Source organism: Erithacus rubecula (assembly GCF_903797595.1).
Source record: "Erithacus rubecula genome assembly, chromosome: 3".
Taxonomy (NCBI): Eukaryota; Metazoa; Chordata; class Aves; order Passeriformes; family Muscicapidae; genus Erithacus; species Erithacus rubecula.
Window position 1 is genome coordinate 132402999 of NC_136689.1, and position 19062 is coordinate 132422060.

General features: G+C 32.0%; 1 protein-coding gene and 1 long non-coding RNA gene across 4 annotated transcripts in view; one reads left to right on the top strand and one right to left on the bottom strand.

The window, feature by feature from the left end:
• The window catches only part of CSMD3 (CUB and Sushi multiple domains 3), a 568112-nt gene that overhangs the window by 70794 nt on the left and 478256 nt on the right, over window positions 1–19062 (bottom strand). For all 3 annotated transcript variants that reach the window (XM_079302232.1, XM_079302231.1, XM_079302230.1), the window contains 8 exons: window positions 17560–17748; window positions 14166–14343; window positions 12402–12547; window positions 9314–9394; window positions 8003–8116; window positions 4293–4481; window positions 3746–3892; window positions 1017–1205 (listed from right to left, as the gene is read on the bottom strand). In XM_079302232.1, coding sequence (XP_079158358.1) covers window positions 1017–1205; window positions 3746–3892; window positions 4293–4481; window positions 8003–8116; window positions 9314–9394; window positions 12402–12547; window positions 14166–14343; window positions 17560–17748 — 1233 coding nt within the window. The remainder of the gene's footprint in view (window positions 1–1016; window positions 1206–3745; window positions 3893–4292; window positions 4482–8002; window positions 8117–9313; window positions 9395–12401; window positions 12548–14165; window positions 14344–17559; window positions 17749–19062) is intronic.
• LOC306800288 overlaps window positions 1–19062 on the top strand; it is a 448386-nt gene that overhangs the window by 70254 nt on the left and 359070 nt on the right. The gene's annotated exons all lie outside the window — the stretch shown is intronic.

Here is a 19062-nt window from a genome sequence, read left to right on the forward strand (position 1 = left end):
TGAGATGTTCTGTATCTACCAATGAGATTAATTACTCCTTCAGTATTCAAAAATCTCCATTAGGGACTTGATAAATTTTGAGTTATATTATCCATGTTAACAGTCAATCTTGTGGCACAAGAAAAATATATCCCTTCCTTAACCTTAAATTTTTAAGAAACAAGATTCCAACCAGCAATGCTTACTAACAGACTTTTATAGAAACAACAGATCTCCCAAGGGTCACCCAATGACATTTTTGTTTACAGCAGTTTTGAGCTGAATTTCACATTTGTGGAAACTTGCACAGAAAAGTTGCCCAGAAAAGCTGTGGTTGCCCCATCCCTGGAAGTGTTCAAGGACAGGTTGGACTGTCTTTAAGCAACCTGGTCAAGTGAACAGTGTTCCTGCCCATCCCAGTGAGATTGGAATCTTCCAAGTAAATCCTTGTATGATTCTATGAATATTATCTTTTAGTAAGGGGAAAACATGAAAATAACAAGAAAAGTTATTGACACGTCAGATACTTTGAAAGGAAAAAATGACAATAGGAACTATTTAAAATTCCCTAAAAATAGATATATCACAGAAATGTTTGGTCACTATATGTCAGCTTGGGCAATATTGTTAATCAAACTGAAACATTAAAATTTATTCTTTTTTCACAAACTTCAGAACATAGTTCCAGTTCCAAAGATATACATAAAAAATATACACAGTCCTTGGAAAAACTTAGTTATATCAGCTCTCAAAGAACACCAGCATTTCAGAAATTATTATTATATTATTATTATTAGAATTAAGTGCTTAAATATTCTTCACTAAATGGTAAAGCACTATTTTATATATGCCAGTCTTATTAGCTCCTCTTGAAATATCATTTCTTAAAACTACATTTATTTTAACAAGCTTGAAAAATTTTGGCGCAGAAGTGTGACTACGAAATATTTCCCTGGCGTTCATTCTAAGTCAGCAAACCGATGGCTTACATTAGAAAGCTTCTTGGAGTATATATTTGTTTATATAGAAGGATTTACCTTGACAGGCAGGGACTGGAACATCCCACGAGTAGTAGCCGTGCGGAGATTTCCTGCACACGGCGGTGCTCTTGCCGATGAGCCGAAAGCCGCGGTCGCACGCCCAGCGCACCATGCTGTTGAGCTGCCCGCCCGTCTGGCTGACAATGAACCCGTGCGGGGGCGACTCCGGGGTGCTGCAGTAGAGAGCTTCAAACACAAACACTGCATGAATGAAATGTGCTTTTAGAACGCAGGGAACGATTCTTGAGAAGTTCTTGTGGAACTCAGTGGGCGTCTGATTGGACATGGGGAAACCATTTCTAAAAGTTGTATTTTATGTACTGGCAACACACGCATCGATGATTTCACAAAATATAACGGTGATAAAAATAAAGTATTATAAGGTCTTTATTTTTTTTGAGGCTCCCAAAACCCAAATCTTGCAGAGTTATAGTTCACCTTTATGACTGGCTATAGCTTTGGGGTTTGGTTGTTTTTGGTTTGGTTTTTTTTTTTTTGTTTTTTACCATCTTCTTTTTAAATCAAATAAACTACTGAACTTTATTATATGAACTTTAATTGTATACATTTCAGTAGTGTAAACATTTTTGAAGGAAGGAAACAACCAGTACATCCTGAACATAACTATTTTTAAATAGTCCTTTCTTTCTGGTCCTAAATAAGTTCTTTCGTTTAAGTTCAGTGATATATTGAACTAAAGTTAAGTAAAACATTTTAAATACATTTTTATTATATTTATGGCTATCACCATAAATCGGAGGCAAATTACTGAATGTGCTTTTAGTTGTTGATTTATTTAGAGCACATTAAGTCTTACAGAAGTCTTATCTAGAGACTATGAGAAAAAATCATAACTCATTATAAGTGAAAAAATATGTCTAAGAGTTACAGTTTATATAATCTGAAATTATTTATGTACTTTCCAAACTCTGACATTAAATACTGGCTATTTACTATGTTTCTTTTATTTCCCTTGTTCACTGAGTACTAAGCAATTTAGTTTTGTGCATCTTGTCATAGGAGCGTACCAGAAGGCTCTTAAAATCTGGTAACCACTTTAAGATGAATTTTGTTTGTATAAAAGTTTAACTTGGTCTCTGATTAATTTGATTAATGGCTGCTAGCCATAAAGGCTGTTTTCCCTTTTTGTAGGAAAGAAAACTGTGCTTGAAGTTTTCCTTTAAAATTGCTTCCTTTATGCTTTGAAGAAACATTGATAACTTGATATTTATTTTTTCAGCCAAATGGAGAACTGGTGCTTCACTCGCTCTTTAAACCTTTCCATTTCTCATGACTTACTTCAAGTTAGAATTTTTCTCACATTAAAGTTTCCTCTGACCAGAATGGAGTAATATGGCTGTTGGTTTAAAACAAATATTTATTAAACATATTAAAGGAAAAAGAAGATTCAGAACTACTGCTATATCTTTCAGACCACATACTATGAAAGTGTCCTCTTCCTTACACTAAATGTCTCCTGACTTACACTTTCCTGAAAGAACCAAAGATAGAGAGATCTCTACTTTAGTGTGTAAGAACATACCAGTATTTTCTGTGTGAAACAGATCACTAGAAAATACATCCTGTCTGCCTCTCAACAGTTCCCTTACTGCCTGTAAGGAAAGACTCTGAAGAATTTTCTCTTCTTTCTCTTTTAAAAGATCCAAAAGGGACTATGGGAAATGAAAATCAGTACCATATATTATTTCATGTCTAGTAAACAGTGAGTTTTACCTAATTAACAGACATTTTAAATCTGAGAAAACTGCCCTTTCCTAAAGGGAAAGATTATACTGATATGGTTTCACAGTATATATGATTTTAATTATTTTTCTTCAATTGTGAAGTAGCAAAAAATTAAGTCAGAAAAAAAAAAAAACAGCAGAAAGAATTCTTTCTTTATTTGTTATTTCTTTATCCACCTTGTGAAGTGAAACAGCTTTATGCCAATAACTTCTTTAATATCTACACATACTATCCTTAGTACTTTTCTTTGTGTGCATTTCATATCTTTGGTCATCATAAAAAAAATCAAATATAGATCTTGTGCAATTGCTGTAAAATGGAATGAATCTACTTAGTTTGACTAATTGATATAATTTTCCAGTAAAAAAAAAATTAGATAATAATTCTGTAAAAGTAATTTAACTAAAATTCAACTTTGTCAGGTACCATCTCAACACACTATTCATAAATATGCTAATTTGAATTAATAGCACATAAAATACTGACTTTTTCACATACTAATTTATCTCTTTTAATGTTGATTGCTGCTTCAGTTGAACCTTAAATTACAGAGTTCAACGCTTCAGGGTTTTCTGCTTCATAGCTGTTCACTCCTGCCTTGTTAAAATGCTTTCCCTTGTCCCACCAAAATTTTTAACACTGAAATGTATAAAGACCTAGTTAGAAAAGCACCCCAGTATGAAGAGGCACACAAGTGCAAACAAATAGGGCAGAGAAGGGGGAAGCTGCTTCTTTTATTTTTAATACTGGCTTATGCCATTTTAAAGCCCCGTCTTTTATTAATTCTATACAGAGCACGTGTGAGGGGGTTTTTACCTCACAAGATGAGGGCTACCAGGTTCATCTATATAGAATACATTGGATTTCCTTTCAGTTTGGTTAATTAAGGATACTAGACATATCTTATATTACCCTTTTCACATAAACAAATGCTCCACATTAAAATTTTATGCACATTACAGAAAGTCACATTTGCATACCTATATATCTTATCCTGAAACCCTTTTTATTGGTGCCATGATCTGCTGACCACCGGAGAAATACTTCATGGCCATTGCTGGTTATATTTAGAGAAGATGAATAGTCCCCGCTGAGAGATATGAGCAATGGGCTATGACTATTTGGTCCTTGGTACAAAGAAAGGAAAAAAGGAGGAAAAATGGAGTTACAAAGTTTAAAATAACATACAATGAACCATACATATACAGTTAATATACATGCAAAACATTCTTCAATAAATGGCAAATTAATTTGAATTTAAAAATTGAAAAATGTTGTAACTGGAAGCTATGTATATATATATATATTTCTGCTGAAAACAAAAATTATGTCGAAGTGTAACATGCAATACAATTTTAAAATAAAGTAATCCAGCAGTTCTTTTTGTCATAAAAAATTGAAGTAATTGCTTAAGATTTTTTATACTGAAAAATTATGATGTGCATAAACAATAGTAATTAAACAGAAGCAATATAAAAACAATGATAAAGACAAGGTATCATCTAAAGTTATGCATCCTATAGTTACCATCAAAAACCTCAAGGATATCAAATTCCTTTTCTGTCTGGAAGAATTCAAAGAACATGCTGATATTATAGCCCTTTTCCACAGTAATGGTCCACGCACACATCTGGAGGTTTGGGTAGCTGTCAGGATATCCAGGGCTCAGTATAACACCTGTTGAATCCAGACGCATTTCATTGGCTGGACAGAGCACTGTGAAACAGAAACATTGGAAAAGAAATCTAAAGCCCATTATTTCTATTTCATGTGATTGACGAGATTTTCCCGAGTTTAAAAGAACTGCATTACTCATTCTATTTCCTTAATTTGAACAATATGGTGATTTAAAATATGATGAAGGCATTTAATTTTGAATTTATCTGGATTCACTAGGTCTACAATAGGTCAATTATTTCATTAAATAGAAATAGTTGACCAATAACATTACCATGTTACTGGAAGTTTTTTTCAAAAAATGTGTTTGCTTCATGATATATGAACAAATGCCTCCAGTATATTCAGAATCTTACACTGCAAAACAAGAGCTTTGAAATATTTTTATATTGACAACTAACTCCTACATGAAAATTAGTTAGTCCGAGTTACCCAAGAAAATTTTAGTTTTCTCAAGAACACTGGAAATAATATCGTCTCATTAATTACAAAAACCAGGCTTTATATTGAAAAAGATATTGGACTATGAAGAGAGAAGAAGAACACAGAAAAGCAGAGAAAAAAAGAGTACTTTTCTTCATTAAAAATCTTTGTAAGAATCATAGAATATTTAGATTGGAAGTGACCTTTGAAGGTCGTCTTGTCCAACCCTTTGCAAATGCATCCAAACTTGAAAAATTGTATGTGCCCATATATTTGAAAAATATTTGTATCTCAATTTACCATCTAGTTGCTAAACTTCAAAAGTTGTTTCTCATGTCTTGTGCTTGTTTCAATTACTCAAGAAGAGATGGAATACAGCACCTCCACCCCACTTAACAAAACTCATATAACTGGAATCTGGCTGTCAAACTACAGTGCTGTGGCAGTTGTGACACATATCTCAAGAAAATGAACAAAGTAATCCTCTCAGCTCTATATGTACATACAGACCCATATTTATATAAAAACGTGTGACAGGAAGAGCGTAACAGTAATCTGGCTGCACTCATTTATTTGCAGCTGGTTTTGCCATGCAAAGTCCTTAATTTCAGGATTTTCAGCTAAACATCCCTCAGGAATTTTATAGAGATCTTAAAGACTTGTTTCTGTTAAACAGATTCCCTTGGGGATTGGATAGCTAAGTTTTATGTGAATCAGAGGAAATGTATCTGATTCAAGACATATATTGCTGCTTAAATTCTTCTCAGCAGCATTCTCCAGAATTTACTTATGGGTAATTTTGAATGTTGGTATCAATTTATTTCAACACAAAAATTAAAGAAAAATTCAATCAAATATGACTTTACACTGGTTAAAACATATATGCACAGGGTTAAAGCATCAGGAATTAACAGCATGAATTTCAAAAGAAACCATATGCTCTACACAGTGAAAAGAACTAGTAAAGGAGAGCTAATACAAACCAACAGAAGAACTGAGACTTTTCCTTCAAAGTGATTCTTAGTGTGTTATATTCTGCACAATGAAGCATGGTAGCTTATCCATAGGCCAATACCATATAGTAAAATCATGAAAATAATTTTTAACACAATTTGAGACACATCTTTGGAATTTTTATTTTCTGACTCTAACTCTGAAGATCATGTTAATTGCATTCTGTTTTAGCAAAAATTATAAGATCCTTGATTTAATATTTAGCATTGAAACCAAACTTTGGCATTCATATCTGACATAGAAGATTAACTATGGTTAACTGAAATCATCATTCCTGAGTTTTTGTCTTGGGACTTGCACTGAATACAAATATGCCTTCAGCAACACACACTGAAAGAATGCCTCAGGATCAGCACATAAGTCTCTATTTTCCCTACCTAATATTACATCATTTTAACATTTAAAGCAATGCCTGGAGGTTACTATGGTTTTCCACCTATTAAATGCAATACCTCTGCCAAGTAAGGATTTAATTAAAATTGGGGTGTTGGAAGCTATTTCTAGACACATTTGTATCTAACTAAATGCCTGGATTTTCAAATTTTATCAGTGCAGAAGTTCTTATGAAGCTCACATTTCAATTTCACTTTGCATTTTTAGGAACCAGACTTATTGCTGTGAGTGATTTTGACTTCTGCATAATTTTGTCCATAAAATCAGGGGGAAACAGCTTAGATCCTTTCAGCTTTCCAGGAATGGAGGAAAAGGGTATATTTATACAATATTTTTTTTAACTCTCAGCTGAAACCTTAGGTGAATATTATAGTAATAATAAATTCCTAAAAATTAACATTCTGATCTTTAATTCCTTAACATGTATATTGTGCACCATTTTGCAACTTTAGAAATTTTTAAGAAATACTAAAATATTAAAGTTTTACTTGTAAATGCAGTAATCATGATTAATTCAATATTGCCAAATAAATCATCATGAGTGTTTTATAGATATGCTAACAAATTAAAATTACTGGAAAATGACACATGAAAACATCAGATTGCTGGAAAAAAACAGATGTCACTATTTTTCATATAATACAAATGTAAATTAAACGCACTTATTTTGACTGATTTGGGAAAAGATTTTAATCCTGCCATGGATGTTAGAATACTAAGCTTAGGAACAGATGGAAACAAAGGAATATCACAGAAACTAGCAGAATTCAAAATAGCTTATGTTAACATAACTTATACTTTTATGAGGCTGTGCTGTTTTGATTTGGTTTTTTTTTTTCTTGAAAAACCTTCATCATATGTGTGTATAACTGTAGGTTCTTATTTACCCTTCAGATATAAATGGAAGAATTAGCTGGAAAACATAAACTGATCCCCATCACTGAAACTTCAAAGAGATTCCATTTTTTTAATGAAGTATGTGCAAGGCCTATCTTCATTTGTTCCTTAATCAGTATAGTATGAAAGAAAAATCTCACTTTTTTTTTTTAATTATGGAAAAATTATATTCTAGCATAACATACCACATTTCAGCTTAATAAAGACTGTTTTAAAGTGTGATGTTAGGGGCTGGCAGGTCTGTAAACATTTTAACCTTAACAATGGGATGGCATTATCTCTCTGTTCACAGTTCTCAATAAGAGGAAAAACGAACAAACACATTCACACACACAGACATACAGAAAACATGGTTTTTAGAATACATTGAATAAAAAAATGATGTACTTAAAAATGCACTGAAAAAATATTTCGTGAGCTTGTTCACCCAAATCCACGCTATGTTAATTTATCATTTTTGAAAATTCCCATATAGATTTTCCTACTATTATGTTGTTGAGAAAATGAGTCTCATTATTTACCAGACTCCCCACAAAAAAAAAAAAAAAAAAAAAAAAAAAAAAGGAATTGTACAACTATTTTCACAAAGTAGAAGAGCCACCCTTTAAACTTGTGAAGTTCATGAAAAGACTACTAATTATTTTGCATTAATATCTGACATATATGGAATAAACCAAAGAATGATATATTGGGATACAAAGAGTGATATATTGGGATAAATCATCAAAAGTCTAAAATAGTTCCATTATGCTGTCCTATGTAAAGAGATGTTTTTATTTAAGGACCCACCAATTAACTGATCTGGCAGTAGGAAAATAAAAAAGAAAAAAAACCTTGACAAGTAGGTGGTGCTCCATCCATTTGAAGCCTCTCCCCTAGTCGGCATGTCAGAATCTCATTACCAACCAGAGTAAAGCCTGGTTGACACTGGTACCTTATTATGTCTCCTGTTCAGAAAAACAACAGAGGGCAAAGCACAAACAAACAAACAAAAGAAGCATTAAACAGCAATTAACTGCAACATTCATCTTTGAAAACATTATTGATTAATGAAGTTTCTTACCACCATAATATACAATGGGCTAAATGACCTCTGGCATAAACAACTTTGATTAGTCTAAGAAATGTGGTAAATGAGCTCTGTGTTGCACACTGTGCTGCATCTATCACTTCTTTCCACCACATTATTTGTTAGATAGTTTGCTAAGTTGTCTGGGTTTGACTGATGCTATGTGAACCAAATGTCCACAAAGCTTTAAGCAATTTATAGGATAACCATTATGGAACTAAATAAAGGTCTAAGATCAAGTCAGTAATTCATACAATCCTGAGGGGAAAAACATTAAATAGAAAATGGATTTCTTAATGCTCTCTGGATTTGAAACTCTGAGAATAAAAAATTGTCATTTTTTTAATTAAGAAACCAAAAATTCATATAGTTTTATGGACCAATAAAAGTAAAAACTTGCATATCCCAACAATTCTCTTTGACCTGTATTACAAAGAAAAGACAATCAAAAAAGTAATTTCTCTTTTTAACCTATGTAAAGAATCATATATTGGTGCATATACTAAAATAAATTATTTTCTTCACATGAGCAAAACTAGCTGACAAGACATCTGAAATCAGATCACATAAATCATGTTCCTTTGAAATATAGGTGGCTAAGTCATATTATTGAGAGGTCTCAGAAAGTCAGAATGTCATTCCCTTCTCTAATCCTCATAACTTTTACAAATTTGATTTTACTTTTTAGATCACAGAACCTTAATTCTGGCATAGAATTCTATATAGATAGAAACCTATATAGCATGGCCACATGTTTTCTTATGGGTTTTGTTTGTTTGTTTCAGTGTAATACAATGTTTTATACATTATTTTATATTAAAATGTATTATATTAAACAGTATGAAAAATGTATTTTAAAATTAAGTCAATTACGAAGAGTTATTGTATTACTTATATGTAATCTCTGAAACATAGATAGGATTCAAGATACATAGCAAAAAGAAATTTCTTAAAAATGCAATTTCAAATAAAAATCTAAAATATTACAAGTATGCTTTCCATTCTGAAAAACACCTTGTGCACAGCAAGTTTATTTCATAAACAAATTTTGTTTGTTTGTTTGCTTTAATATTACCTATTTCGAATTCATCATCTTCAGCTAGAATTTCAGCATTTGGTATATTTGCTGGAGGCTGGCAGACACGGAGCTGATAGGCTATAAACAGGAACAAAGCACAGTTGACATTCTCAAACATAGTTATCATAGCTATGAAATAGCTGATTTAATATCCACATTAGCAGGATAAACATAAAAACTCAATTTATTTTGAAACTTTCAAAATAATCAAAAGAAAGGAAATGAAAACATTGTAAGTTGTGTCTGCATTCTCAATTAGTTATTCAGTCTTAGTGATGAAAACCTCTTCATAAATAGCATAAGAAGTTTAGAAGTGTTTTGCCAATTTTCTCACTTGAGCAATCCCAGTCAAAAAGCAAATATTTTTGTAGTTTTCAATCATTGTTCTTCTGGTTTTTCTTTTGTTTGTTTTTTTTTTTTTTTTTTTTTTTTTTTGTTTTTGTTTTTTTTTTTTTTTTGTTTTTGTTTTTGTTTTTGCTTTTTGTTTTTTTTATAATACAATTTTACTTTTGTACTCTTCTGTGTCTGAAACCTTGTAATAAATACAAGTTTTGGAATCTCAAAAATTCTGCACAGAGGCAGCCTAAGTAATGGACAGAAGCATTTTGAATGTGAAGTTTCCTAATAAATAAACAGTTGTAGAGCACACAGCATCTGCAGATAGTGTCAGAGAATAATCCTGCTTTTAAAAGTCTCATTTGAAGTTTCACAAAATAATTTTCTGAGACTTAGCACATGATGCAACAGCCAGGCAAGATAGACATGTGAAATAAATAAAAAGATAAGTAGCAAGTGTATGCAGAAGATGAACAGACTGATTTTTTCCCCAAAGAATCAATGAAAATGGGCCCATGTTTGGAAAGAGACTAAATGCAATTTGATCTAAACATAATTAGGAAAGAAATCTGACAAAAGAAATCATTTTGACATATTTTTATTTACAGTTGAGTCTTCCCTGTCTTAAAATGCACATATAGGTGAAGTATGCTCGGTTTTCAATAATATTACATTTTCATGCAGCATTGGTTTATAGCATTTCTCTTTAGCACAAAATACTTAGGGCAGAGGACAGTTCAGTTTCAGTAATACACATTCTTGGGTTTTTTTGTGTGATTAGATCCTTTAGTACTCTAATTGGTTAAACTTTTGAAAATCACAAAATTTATACAGTAAAACAGACCTTTTGTTACTAATGAGTCATCTTTTTTGATATCTTTCTATTACACTCCTTTTCTTCAATCATGTAATGAAGATCTACTTAAATTAGTGAGTCAGAAAGCCTTAGAAAAATGCATTTTAAAATAAAACACACCAATTAAACATGAACCAGCTGTGCTGTTTGCATCTTAAGAAAAATAATAATAAAAATCATGCACATAATTAAAAACTGATTAAATAAAGAAGTCATATAATATATCTCAAATGTCTCTCATTTTAGGGTTAACAGGAGTATCATTAATTTTAATCTCAAAATATTTGTTTCAAATAAATTTGACTCCTTGCCTTTGACTCCTTGATTGCCTTTCCATTATTACTATAATTTTTGTTCAGCTGATATGAAGGATCATAGACTCCAAGATACAGAGAGATTTATTTATCTTGACAATGTTAGTGCAAAAATCGTTTTAAGTTTCTTTATAAGTAATCTTTGTGCTGCTCAGCTTGAATCTTTATTGAACATTAGGGCCCACACCTGTGGTATGACAATTTTCACAACAAAAGAAACTAGTAAAAGGAGATCTATAGAGACACTTTAATACTAGCAAATTACTAGAGCAGAAGAAATAGCCTCAAGTTATTCCCCATGAGATAGGATATTAGTAAAAATGTGTTAACTAAAAAGGTTGCCAAGCATTGGAACAGGCTACCCAGGGAAGTGGTGGAGTCACCATTCCTGGAGGTATTTACAAGACAGGTAATGTGCTATTTATGAACAAGATTTAGTGGTAGAATTGGCAGTGTTGGGCTTACAGTTCGACTTGATAATCTAAAAAGGTCTTTTCCAATATGAATAATTCCATGATTCCATAAACATTTTAGCATATGTTTGGTTATATACTGATATACTAGTAGATATCAATGCATACGGACTCATTAATTAATACAAAATGTCATTTAGTCCTTTTCAAGTTGATACATGCAATTTAGGTGCCAAGATTTGGAATGGAAATTTTGATCAGTCTCTGCCTAACCCTGCTGGAGTCTCTACTTCATAATCAATTGATGGTGTTTTTTCTTCATTGTACATTTTATGTATTTTTCTGTTTTGTTTTGCTTAGCTTAAAGTTCTTTAATCCCATCCATTCTGTCTAGCTTTATTTACCACTGTCTTTAATAAGTCAAAAAGAAAGTCTTCTAGTCATAAAAGCTGACCAGGATCCAGAAAACAGAATGTAGTCTGCCAATGTTTCCTAGGATGTTCAATCCAATGGGCATTCACAAAGCACCTAAACCCACCCTTACTTCTCAGTGTTTCCTTGTAATTATAGCAATGCAAAAGACACTTGGCCACAGAGGGTCTGGACAACAACAAAAAGAGGAAGAATTCAGTGAATTAATTCAAACACATTTTCATTCAATCAGTATTTAATTCAAGGGCTGATTAATGTTAACTACACTATGTAGTTCACTATCATTGAACTACATATAGTGTAGTAAATAATAGGTATAGCTCACTATCATTGGTATCTCTAAAAAAAAACCACTTACTTCAAAGTATCCAAATGTCAAAAAATAAATTTAATGTCCTCCAAAAACATTTAGGTTTCAAAGGAATTTTAGAAGCATTGTGAAAAAAAGTATGTGTACCTTGAGCTTTAAGGTCTTGAGGCTGCCTTCTTTGTTAATGTCTCATCATAGTGCAGTCTTTGTATTTTTATTTGACTAATAGTGAATTTGATATCTGGTCAAGAAAATAACTTATTTTCATCATTCCTATTAGTCTTTCATATGTATGCATTACCCAAGTAGTTGTCAATCATATTAATAATAGCAAGTCTTAGAAAAAACAACTGACTTTTTTCATGCCTTGTTGTCCTCCAGTGACCAGCATAAACAGGGAAAAAGTTTAATTTGTCACACTTACCATGATAACTAAGTACAAAGAAGCCACTGGTAGTAAAGTCACTGTGGAACTTTATCAGAATCTGATTGGAAGTGCTATAGACTGATTCTAATGCAGTGTTGCCACTAAATTGTCCAATTTGAGGGGAAGTTTGGTCTGGTCCATCCCTAAGAGAAACAAACAGATTAATTTTTTTTCTTTTTTTTGGTCTAAAAAAAATTAATAATTTATCAAAATTTGAAATGAATGCAGTAAATTTTCGCTAGATTATACTAAAAGACATGAGATAGTTAAAATAAGATTAAACAGACATCAAGGGCTGAAAACCTTTTCATAACCTGTATGTGGACAGAATACTAATGAATACCTCAACCACCTTTTGAAAGTCACATCCTTATTTTCTAAAAAAAAGTTGCAGCCAACTCAAAGCTGCTGAATTTGTGATTGCACTTTATCTACTTGTCACAACCTCTGATCACATTTGTGTATCTATAATTTCAAATGTGGCTATCAGAAAATAAATAAAACTAATTCTGTTCATGTCCCCCAGTCTTTTAAATCTGATAATTTCTAGGAAAATAAGAGACAAATAGTGTTGTTATAATTAATTAATAGAAAAATTTGAAAACACAAGATTGAATATTTGCTTTAGCAAAAATAAACTCTAAATGCTTATAGACTATATATACATTTATATATATATATATACATGATTCCTCTTGAAAACTGCATGTTGACATTAATAAATGCACTTTTTATTTGCAATGCTATTCTGTTACTTTTAGATATGCTCTAATGTAAGCATTTTTTAACCTAGCTTTCATTTTAATGCTATCATTAATAGTTTACAGTATGTATGGATAAATAAGAATTGATTTAAAGATTATTTTTATGAGTGATTCAGAGTTTTCTCAATCAATTGGTTTTTATTAACATAATATATTTTAAAACAAAATAATTTCAAAATAAAAATATGGATTTTTTTTTTTTAATTTTTTAGCAATATATTTGTCCAAATTATGGCACATTGAACCTTTCCTTTCTGTTTTAGCAGGGAAATTGTAGCAAATCAATAAGCTTTGAAGCACTTGAATAGTGAATAAAATGGGTTTTTTTGCATTGGAAACTGCTATAAAATTTTTGATTTGTGTTGTAAATAAATAGTATCTCAGAAGTGGTATAAGCTACATACTCAAATAGTCATCATATATATAATACAAACGTGGACAAATGAGGACTAAAGTCATCAAATGTATTCAAATGTGTGGTGGAGGGATTAATGTGATAGGCTGCTGCTGAGGGTCATCATGCAGAGCCATGACAGACATGGACTCAAGTACAGAGAGAATATAATTTGTTTACAGTTATTGCTAGCTCAATGCTTTTTGTCATAGCCAAATGCAAATAGAGACTCTTGTTTTATGTACTCTTAAGAACAAAAGATGCCAGCTTGGAAGACATAAATGAAATGTTGTCTCACTTTAGTTTCTAGTACTCCTTTCTAAACAGTCATATAATAATCTGAAACTCCTTATTGCTCCTTTCTTAAGTATTATTTCTCTTGATGAGCTTTTATATCATACAAACTGACAAACACTATTATTGTTTTCGATTTCTTATCTAGAGAGACTAGTCCATTGGAGAACATGGACTGGTGAACTCAGTCATTTCTCCTAGAGGGAACACCAGTTTGAAGGGGAGGATCACAACTATATTCTTTTAAATTCATGTTTGGTTGCATACTTTCACATGAAGATTAAATACATATCAAAAGTGTTTTCTTACCAGACAGTTATGAAATCATATATTGGCTCTGTTTGGAGAACTGTGAAATTGATGTAGATTCCATTCCCAGGTGGTACTCTTACAAGCCAGAAGCAGTCTTGAAAGTTTGGATACTCATCAGGGTATCCTGGAGAGTATATGGTGCCATTCATTGCAGTTATGTTTCCTCCACACAAAGCTATAAAAAAAGACACTTTTTAAAAACAGACAGTAAATGCTTTTTGCATTCTACTTAGTCTATATTAAAGCCCTAGTTTTGAACACATTTGGTACACTATAACTTCATTGCATATGACTGTTCCTGTGCAAAAAAAACCGATTTTATTCAGCTTTGTGCAGAATCAGAAGTCTGTTTCGACAGTATTGATCAATTATAAGAGAAAAAAAAATTGATATCACAAATACCATCAGAACTGGAATTAAATAAATATATACATATAAGGTGAAATTCCCTGCACAACTGAAAATTACTTTGTTAGGGCTTTCTGTAAATTCCAGCTACAAATTAACAACAATTTCATTCATTGTTTTCATGTGTGGTCACAAGAAGATAGCCAACCACAATAAACACATGAAAGAATGCACAGAAAAGGTTGAGGGATGGGAGAAGATTAGAGGGGAACTTCAAAATTAAAGCATTGTGTCCAACAGTATGAGTAGTAATGTTGAATTTCTGGATATAAATTCTGGTAGATAAAGTAGGAATCCTCTCTGTAATTCATGTTGAAGGGTACTAGAGTACTAATTTTAGACATCATACAGTGCAAGAGTGACCATACAGATTCTGGACTTTCAGACCTATGTATTTCTGGAAAACTATTAGTCCAAATCAGATGATTTTCTCCGTACAGATTTCAGATATATGTTGAATAAGACACCACACAGTTGTTATAGAAGAGAAATGTTACACAAGCCTAGTTTTGGAAAAGTGAACAAAGCTTAAAACTGTATAATTTGCCTTGTTTTGCATATATTTATTTTTCTCGCTTCACTCTGCAAAGTGCAAAATATATTTGGCAAGATAGAGTTTTTAAAATATGTTTAAAAATCTTGAACCAGAGCAGCTTGTGGGAAATACAGGTTTGATATATAGGAATTATGCATAATTTGTATTTAGCTAAAGCATGTGTTATGGTTTATGTTTATACACTGTGGTGCTGAACTGTAAGAAAATCTCCACAGTGATATTTCAACCATTCAGACTCAACAGTTTGGGCACTGCTTTTCTTCAGCTTTGAACTTAAAGGCTCAAGGGGGTTGGAGAAGTATAGACAGAAATGGTTTTGCAGTCAGGTCTTAGTGGAGTGAAGATATGGTCTGATGACTGTCAGGCAATAAGATTTCTTGGAAAAGGATAGGGAAAAGAATCCAAAGAGATTAAAGCAAAGGAGATGAGTTTGGAAGAGTAAGAGAGTGTTTGATGATGCTGAGAACTGGTTAAACGAATATTAGGTGCATAGGGATGCAAGAAGAGAACAAAACTGAAATGAAACAGAAAAAAAAAAAAACCCAAAAAAAACCCAGAAAGCAAGTTTAGACATATTTAATTCAGATTGTCTGCTTCAAGAAGTCTGAGGAATTCAAAAAGCAGTGGTATATCTTGTCTTACAATAAAGACATTAAAGCAACTACAAATTTAAGACATGCTGTGTATTTCTAGTACTAGGTATACACAAAAAAGTCAACTTCATTTTAATGCTTTTGAACACAAAGCCTTTATCTCAAATCAAATCAAGCAGAACTAGAAGATAAATCCTTATGCTTTTGCTGCAACAATAAAGAATAAAAAATATAAAAACAAAACTCAAAAAATATCTATAGCATATACAAATGTCACAAATCCTATACTAAAAATACCACTGTAAGTGTCTGCACAAAACCCCATGTATATGAAGAAATTTGTCTAGGAGCTGAGTAATGTGGACAGTCTGTAACCATGCAGCCAACATGAATCTTAGATCTTTATTATCAAGCTGGTGGAGTTTTTGTATCTTCATTTTTCATATCAAATAAAGTAGAAACAAAGAACATTCAGAAACTTCACCAAGTTTGATACTTGGAGAAACAACATGGTTTGGACATCTTAGAATTTACTAATTAAATTATTGTTTCCAGTAAGGTATTTCAAAGAAACAGAATCACTCCACTGAAAAAATTGTTTTGATTGTGAGGCACAGAAAACAGCCAGAACTAACTAACAGGAAAAGCAAAGTGTTTAACAGTGAAGACATGAACTATAAAGACATTACTATTCCACAGGATCAGAAAAAGGGTGGTGAAACTTAATTATTATGAACTAACTTTTCCCCCTTAAAAAAAAAAAAATTAAAAAAAGATAGTGTAGGTGTCATCTCTCTTTTATATGATAAGGCTTCCCTTTTCTGATTTCAGTATCAGTTAGGTCCTAATTTAGCTACCACATCCCTCATAAATTCCTAAGGCTCACTGAATCCAGCAGGAATTTTGTATAATGAGGCTTCTCATTTAAGTACCTAAATTTGGATATGCGGTGCAAAATATAATGAAAAAAATCCAGAAAACTGTGGATCTTTTTATTTTCTATTTAGATGGTTGCATTTTGCTTTGGATTTTTTTGGGGGTGGGGTGTTTTGTTATTGTTGGGGGCTTTTATTTGGGCATTTCTCTCCTACATGATAGAGAGGATTCCATTCTCAGTGCTGACTTTTAGCATTCAATATCGAGGCAAGTTAAGCTTTTAAGTGGAGAATTGATCTTCTTTGGCTTGCTGCTTTCAGTCAGGTTCCTTTCAGCATAGCTAGGGAAGGGATAAACACTTCTACAGAATCATCACAGTCATTCTGTCTCCCTAAAATTGAAGCTGTATGCAAGTCACAGTTCCTTGAACCTTCTTATTTATTTCAAGCACAAGTAAAAGAAACAAATATAAAGGTTAAAAAAATGTAATTTCAAAAAAAATACATTCAGAAGAATCATATGTACAAACAATTTCACAGAGCACTGGCTGGAGGACAATTTCACTCTAGACCACCTTTAACATTTCTTTCTAACTGATAAGAAAGAATGCAAGTGGCCAGAATTGGCAAATTCAATGAACCCTGTTTTAGAATTTAGTCTAGAGATTTTACTGCATTGCCTCACCTAGATTAAAAGCAGTATGGGTCTCTACATTCCAGACTTTAAGCCTAACCTCCCAAAAATAAACTTATTATTCCAGATAAATTTTCAGAAATTTCATATTACAAAACATTTCAGCTTCTCTGCTAAAATTTTAATGTGCAAAATTGAGTCCTTCCTTTGCAAAGACCACACTAAAAAAACAGGCCTCCATAAATCAAGAAGCTGAAATGCCTTCAGTTAACAGTCTTAGGAAGACTTTCAAATGCTGAAGGGTTTATAGGTCTCCTGTACATACCTTCACATCTGGGGAGAGGATGATTCCAGTTGCGGCTGATGCCATGAAGACAAGTCAGAGCTGAATTTCCAATCAACGTGTAGCCAGGAAAACACTCAAATGAAATAGTCTGTCCCACAGTAAAGTCATTTCCAATAACAAAACCATTACGAAATGGTCGAGGATCAGGACAGCTTTGTAACTGATATGCTGAAATAAATAACAGTAACGGTGGAAAAATCAGTAAAATAAAAATTCTGATTATCTGAAAAATAAGAGTTTTTAAGGAGAATAAAATTAAAATGTATGGACAGCCCATATTTTGGGAACTAAAACTATATGATGGTGATGATCAAATAATTAATTTTTCACCTGGAGAAGTACAGTAAACCAGCTGTGCTTCTGTGCCAATAAATAACATTTCTTTTTGCTGTTTGAAGATACTGTACTGAGATAGATGAAGTGCTTTTCTGATCCAATAAGAATTGTCAAGTTTTACATTCTTATGTTTAAGGAGAAGGAGAAATAACTATGTCTACGCTCTTTTTTTTTAATTTATTTTTATTTTTATTTTTTTTATTTCCCAGAAGAATTAAAAGGCTCTATAATGAACTGAAATATCAAAGACTTTAAAGAGAAGAAGTAAAATTTGAAAACAAGCTTTTCTCACACATCTTGGTGATGTTTTATAAGGGGATTTGAAGTATTGTCTTATTATTAATGTGAAAACAAGCTGTGTACAGTCTGAAGTATAAGAATAATATCATGTTGTATATGTTTGAAAGAATTACTTTTGTCTTATGTGGTTAAAACACAGAAAAGAACTTTCCAGTGTTTTGGCCAATGACAGCATCTCCCAAATTATTATTGTTACTATTAATAGTATATGGTCTTATGTTTTTACTGTACCTTCCAGTTTAGGCCACAAATTGACTTTTTCTTTAAAAGCTAATTCTTTGCACAATGGCTCACTTCCAGGATGTTACACAGAGTTCAAATCAATTTGGACTTGTTACTATTAAAAGAGGAATAGGAGACTACTCTAAAGTAAAAGCTCTTTAAATCACTCTTAGGTGTTATTCATATAATGAAAACAGGTCTACTTTAAAATATATATTTGACTTTTTTTCATGAACAATGGTGAGCTAATCCCTTTTAAATGAAAATCCAATTCTATAAATAGAACCATGATCTCGTGATCTTCACCAGCTCAGAATGACCTACTTGGGTACAAAAGAACAAGAACCTTCAAGGAAATGGTGAGCTAGGAAAAGAAATGGATTTGGAGATTTTTGGGTTGGCATTAATTTACACAAGCCTACATCAATCCAGTAATACAAAAGAGTATTTAGATCTATATCTTCCAGAACTCATTAAACAAAATTAAAATTCCAGTATGTTTCCAGACATTGAATATAGATGTTTCTTTTGTAAAGGCATGCAGTGTAAATTAATATGTCAATCAGCTTCAGATATTGGCAATTATCTGTTTGCTGACATTTGACTTGATTTTAAAGAAAATAT